Source organism: Dreissena polymorpha, chromosome 5 (genome assembly GCF_020536995.1).
Source record: "Dreissena polymorpha isolate Duluth1 chromosome 5, UMN_Dpol_1.0, whole genome shotgun sequence".
NCBI classification, from domain to species: Eukaryota; Metazoa; Mollusca; class Bivalvia; order Myida; family Dreissenidae; genus Dreissena; species Dreissena polymorpha.
This window is the reverse complement of record NC_068359.1, coordinates 37,480,340-37,486,472: the sequence shown is the minus strand read 5'-3', so window position 1 is coordinate 37,486,472 and position 6,133 is coordinate 37,480,340. Positions and strand designations below refer to the sequence as shown.

The window sequence follows — 6,133 nt, the reverse complement described above, 5'->3', positions numbered from 1 at the left end:
CGGCGAGGACTTTAAAGCCGATGGAGTACAAGTCATCATTCAAACTCGGCGAGGACTTTAAAGCCGATTGAGTACAAGTCATCATTCAAACTCACGTGATCCTGCCCCCTGTTATCTTACTTATCAAACACAACGCAAACATGGACAGACATAAGTCGGGACAGGACAATCGTTTGAATATATTGTCAAAATAAATAACTTTTTGGGGCGTTTTATGAGTAATACAATAGATTGGTTTCTTTTGTTATTATCAAGATGTATGTATATGCAAACATTACAACACTTTATCATTCTGCCATCGCTTTCTTCCGTTAAATGCTATTTGAAATGGTATAGTTTATACAGATGGAATTAAATTAAAACGAAAAATCGACGTACTTTTGTGCAATGATGACGTAATAATATGAATCCGTTTTTAAGTTCAAACATTAGCTGTGATTGAAAGTGTGATTCTCGTATAGATCTTTTATTTTTCCATTAAAATGAATGTAAAACAATATCTTTAAACAATATAGTTTGCGTGTCTGCGTTATTAAATTTAAAACTAGTTTTTCACTTTATCCAACGAATGTTATGTGTGCTTTTTCACGCCGGCAATTAACCTTCGTGCTCTCGCGGGAGCATCTAGTTGGAAACACATTGGTTCAATACCGGATGGAAAAACTGCGTCTGGCCCCCAGCGTCTGGTGGGCACGTGTTGTGCTCCACGGCGCGTTCTTTATAGCAGACGACATAGTAAGGACTCCACAGTTTCGCCTCGTGCGGGGCAAGACCGTCGGGTTTTCCAACGCAGTTGCCGAGCCGGACATTGCAAGGAATACAATGGGCTGCCACACATTTATTCAGTCTGTAGTCGCCTGAGGTTACAAACAATTAGAAGGTCAGACTTAAAATCAACAACAACAAAAATATTTAAATATCAATATGCAATTTGGATAAATTATACAACGATGTAACTATACAACGATTAAAAATGAGAAAACTAGACATGTGTCAGTTAAACCATTTATGCCTAGTGTCTAGAAAAAAGGCCATGGCAAACAGCGAAGACCAAGATAAGACATGATGCGGCGTCTCATCAGGGTCTGCGCTGTTTGCTTGAAGGAATTGCTGTAAGAAATATACTAAATATAGAAATGAAAATAATAGACATCACTTATTTTTTAAATAAATTGATCCAATTTAGAAGGATGGGAGAGTCCACTAGGCATAAATGGATTACAAATATGTTCCCCACCTCTCAAAACTGTTTGAGTGACTGCTTTACTGTAACTGTTAAGAAAGAGGTCAACACTCTGGTAATGAACAAGCATCCTTTTCGAAATCTTGAGGCGCGCAACTTTGATTGAATGGTAATATGTTTGAAGTACTTTCATTCCTCTATAAGAAATATGTTTTGCATTACGCGCGACGCACACAATCAAACCGGTTCGGGAGAAGGTCGTATGTACAAGACGCTGAAAACGGGGTTATTAAATAACATGAAAGGAGCTTAATTGTCAAGATTACTTACAAGCGTCTTTAAATTCTTGCCTAGATCCACAAGTCCCGTTTTCAAAATGTTCACACTGCTCCGAATCCGCGTTGAAGAGCTTTGGGTACGGACACTCGACCATGTGTTGCTCCAGCAAACGAGGTACGTCCTGATAGCGAACGCTGCAGTTGTAGTACGCCTGGCACTCCGTCGGGTGGGCGATGATGCCGCCAAACATGTCGCAACGTTCTTCGACAGATAGCGGACCTGGTAATTTAAAGCATAACATTGGTACCAACATTAGAATAACGATGTGTTTTCCGGAAATATGAATGACAAACAAATATTCGAATATCATTTTCAGTATTCGTTCCCATCCCTAGTACAAATGTAATGAAATGTTCTGTCAATATTCTCAATGTATACGGCTTCACGTTATTTAAGGCTGAAGTTTATACGTGTACATTTTGCAAAATTTCTGAGTAAACTCTACACCTGCTGTATTGTAAATAATTCACATAATCTTCAAAACATGTTTGCGTATAAGACAATATAGTAATAGTGTAAGCGTCCCCGAAAATTACTCACCGGTGGTTGTAACTTCACTATCCGGTATGCAGTCGTCTAAGTCGCTGCCTTCGTGAACGCACGCCTTTACGATTGCGCTGAACCTGGTGCCTGCTGGACAAGGCGGCATCTCGACGGGCGACCCCCAATTGCATATGTAGAAACCCTTGCAGTCTCCCTTAGGGATGATTTGGTAGTCGTCGTTCGTGTTGCACTGCAGGCTAACGGCGAATGACGCGCGTATTAGCACTGCCACACTCAGAAATACAGAGATACACGTATATTCATACGGCATTGTTAATTTAATAATTATTTGAAGTTCTTTAAATTAAAATGTCTTCCTGTACAACTCGTTAATCCCTGAATCACTATTCCGTTTTGTATGCTTGGGAGGTGCAGCTTGATTGATCTAGATTTTAAAACGCCGTGTGCTTTTATACCCACCAAAGCCTACCTTTGGGCTTGTCAATGCACTTCGTGTAATCAGAACTTACCCAATAATATATAATGACGCAGGCGCACAACTTTGATTGGTAAAGATTTTATTGCATACTCGGATGTGGTATTAAGTTCAAAAATTACATCAACAGCTTGGGCAACAGCTTTGTGTAAAGCGTATTATTAGCATGGTTTTAAAATAGATACTTATTGCATTCATTTATTTCAAAGATAATTTAATGAGATACTGTCACATCTGCTCAACAGTTAACTACATTTAAATTGACAATTAATTGTATTCGTAATATTCACAGATTTTTTACTGAGATACTGCCACATCTGCTTAACAGAAACACTAATTCTCACAAAATCTAGACAAATAGCGCCACTGATACTCAAACTACATTAACTTTATTATTAATGTTCGGATATATACAAATACGCTTACTATCAAAGTGAAACAAATATAATGTTTATATGTATATATATAGGATCTGATATGTTTCCGTTGATAACACTGCTGGATAGTGTGTCTTTGATAGCACATGACTATGGAAAAGGCCATATGAAACTACATGTATTTAAGAAGCATCATAATGCGTTACAAACATATGAATGACAACTTGTATCATTATTTTGAAGTCGGCCATTCGATACATATACATTTTTATTCAATATCTACCATATCCCCAAAACAGGAAATATGGCAAGTTGTTTTTTTATAACTGAATTTAAGTGGCATCTCATCACAAAACACTATTTTTTATAAGCAATTGGGTTATCATACAAATAATGATTTTAGGTTCCCCAAAACCTAGAGTAGTTACAGAATTCAAAGAAAAAATGGACAATATCACATCAAACAATGATATCCTTAAATAAAGAGTTAAAAACAGCGGAAAGGTACATAGTTAAGGAGAAAATGGAAGTCCTTGAGTAGATGGAGCAATCCACAAAAGTGTTTGAAGGTCATGCACACCGGGTGACAGATCAGTACGTGTAGCAACCCTGATAAAAATGGACTATAGTTAAAGAGGCATTTTTACGTTTGGATAAATTTACAAAATTAAAAAAAAATGTTTCAGATTCGCAAATTTTCGTTTTAGTTATGCTATTTCTGAGGAACAGTAATACTGAACATTTACCATGCTCTTAAATAGCAATTATATGCATCTTTTGACGTTTAAAAACCTGAACATTATAAAGCGTTGCAACGCGCAACGATTGAATAATTTGGAGAATTCTGTTGTTGTCGTTATATTTTGTGAAACTACTAGGATTGCTTATATAAAGTATAAAATACGTCATTCACTGTATGATTACAGATGGCTGATTGGTCTAAGCGGTAGACGTTTACTACAGGACTTCAGGGGTCAGTGATACGAGCTCTGTTGAGGATTACGTTTTTCTTTTTCTTTTTTTAAATTTTATTCTTAAATTTTTAATGGAGCTTTTTAGATCCAATGTTTACATTTATCAATATGAAGCACTTAATGACAAACTTCAATACAAGCCAAAATCTGTGAAAAGGCCCCTTTAAAACTATACCCGCACAAGTCTAGAAGAAATCCAGCATATTTATTGGAATATAAACGAAGAAAACCGGCTTGAATACTGTAGTTAAGTGTATGATTTAGAAAAATTGAGCAAGAACTCAACTATGGTTATTAAAACAATTACAAAAATAGCAGAATCAGCATGGGCATTAAAATAATATACAAAATAGTAAAGCGCATTGTTTAAAATGTAAGCTATTCACACTTTTGACGGATTCACCTTCATCTTGTTATCTAAACATAACGATATTGGATTTAGTGAGCAGATTAAACAGCCGTGAGATTTGACAACATCATTGCACTACTTTGAATGTGGTCATAACAAAGGCTCAGGCTATAGCAAATTTGGAACCACAAAGCTCAATGCAGATTACGCCGTGAAAAAGGAATAGTTCTGATCCGAGACACACATATTACTTTGTCTGGTGTGTCATGCTTCAACCCATGACAGTGCAATTAATTACGAATTGATGACAAAAGGGGATGATGAGACCAATAAAGCTATAGTTGACCAAAGTAACCTGCGAAAGGTTCCATAAAGATACATGCTGTAGTTGGGGCAGAATCTGGCACCACTGTATGGGTGCACAATACAAGTTGTGCTTGTTCTGACTGTTTTAAAGAGGATATTTTAATGTTACATCAAACTGTACATGAGGAAAATAATTTTGGAAAAGCAAACCGATACTGATCATTCGGATGATTTCACAAAAGCAGCAAGAGACGAACCTATTAATTGAGATAACCAAAGATGGGCAAAATTAACAGAGACACAAGTGGAATTAGAAAAGGTGCATGACTGCGTATAAAGCAATACAACATTGCCTTGTATGGATTTGCTTTCATTCTAAATTTTAATTTATATGCCATTGGTTGTTATAATTTAATCTGAACTGGGTTACATAACTCATCCTCATGCTACACCCACATACACTACCCTCATTCTCAACTCACATACACTACCCTCATGCTAAACCCACATACACTACCCTCATGCTCAACCCACAAACACTACCATCATACTACACCCAAATACACTACCCTCATGCTCAACCCACATACTCTACCCTCATGCTCAACACACATACACTACCTTCATGCTCGACCCACATACACTAACCTCATGCTCAAACCACATACACTACCCTCATGCTCAACCCACATACACTACCTTATGCTACACTCACATACACTACCCTCATGCTCAACCCACATAAATTACTCTCATGCTCAATACACATACACTACCCTCATGCTCAACCCACATAAACTACTCTCATGCTCAACCCACATACACTTCCCTCATGTTCAACCCACGTTCATGTCCCTCATGCTACAACCACGTACCTCACTATCATGCTACATCCACATATTGCAATCCTCTTTTTTGATATTTTACTCCAAATAATTACCAAAATAATTGTAATACTTTTACGGCTTGCATTTCTTACGGAGCCTAGCGTAAAATTCACAAGACCGGAACTGGAACTTGTAGTTTTTAAGGGTTTTGCAGATTTTACGCTACAGCGGAATGATTTCTGAAATCTAGGTTGAAACCGCAATACCTAGAGGCTTCGCATTTGGTTTGGAATATCGCACAGCGCCATAGAGATCCCGTACACAGATCGTTCTATGTGTGCCCTGGGGGTTGAACCTGGCTTACCGTCAAGGTCACATGGTGTATACAGAGTTACATAGCAATATTACTGAAACAATGTTTGTTCGGAACCACAAAGCCCACTTCTGCAAAATGTGTGTTAGTGGTCATCTACAAAGATTGTTCTTATTATTCCACGTCCCGGCAGCCTCATGGTTACATGGACTTACAGGGAAATATCTGCAATTTTGGAATGTTGTATCCCATAGTGATCCTTTATAACACAAAAGGGCCATAGTTGTCCTTCAGCGCTCGACTGAGTTCAACGACACCAATTGGTGAAGAGTTGATATGATAGAAAGTAAGAACTTAATAAGTGAACAATATTATATTTTAGGAAGGGAAACGGGGTTTACACGTTGTTTTATGAAGGTACACATTTTTTCAAAGTTGTTTCAAAATCCATAAATACATGACAAAGTTATGACTGATACAGGGTAT

The 6,133-nt window shown here is 37.4% G+C and overlaps 1 protein-coding gene across 1 annotated transcript; it reads right to left on the bottom strand.

The window, feature by feature from the left end:
* Positions 1–302: 302 nt before the first annotated feature.
* On the bottom strand, positions 303–2,171 carry LOC127831160 (uncharacterized). Its single transcript, XM_052356153.1, has 3 exons — positions 2,063–2,171; positions 1,514–1,741; positions 303–857 (listed from the first exon to the last, which is right to left on the bottom strand). Exons 1-3 carry the CDS (start codon positions 2,169–2,171, stop codon positions 625–627), a joined length of 570 nt encoding a protein of 189 aa, XP_052212113.1. The 3' UTR covers positions 303–624.
* Positions 2,172–6,133: the final 3,962 nt, after the last annotated feature.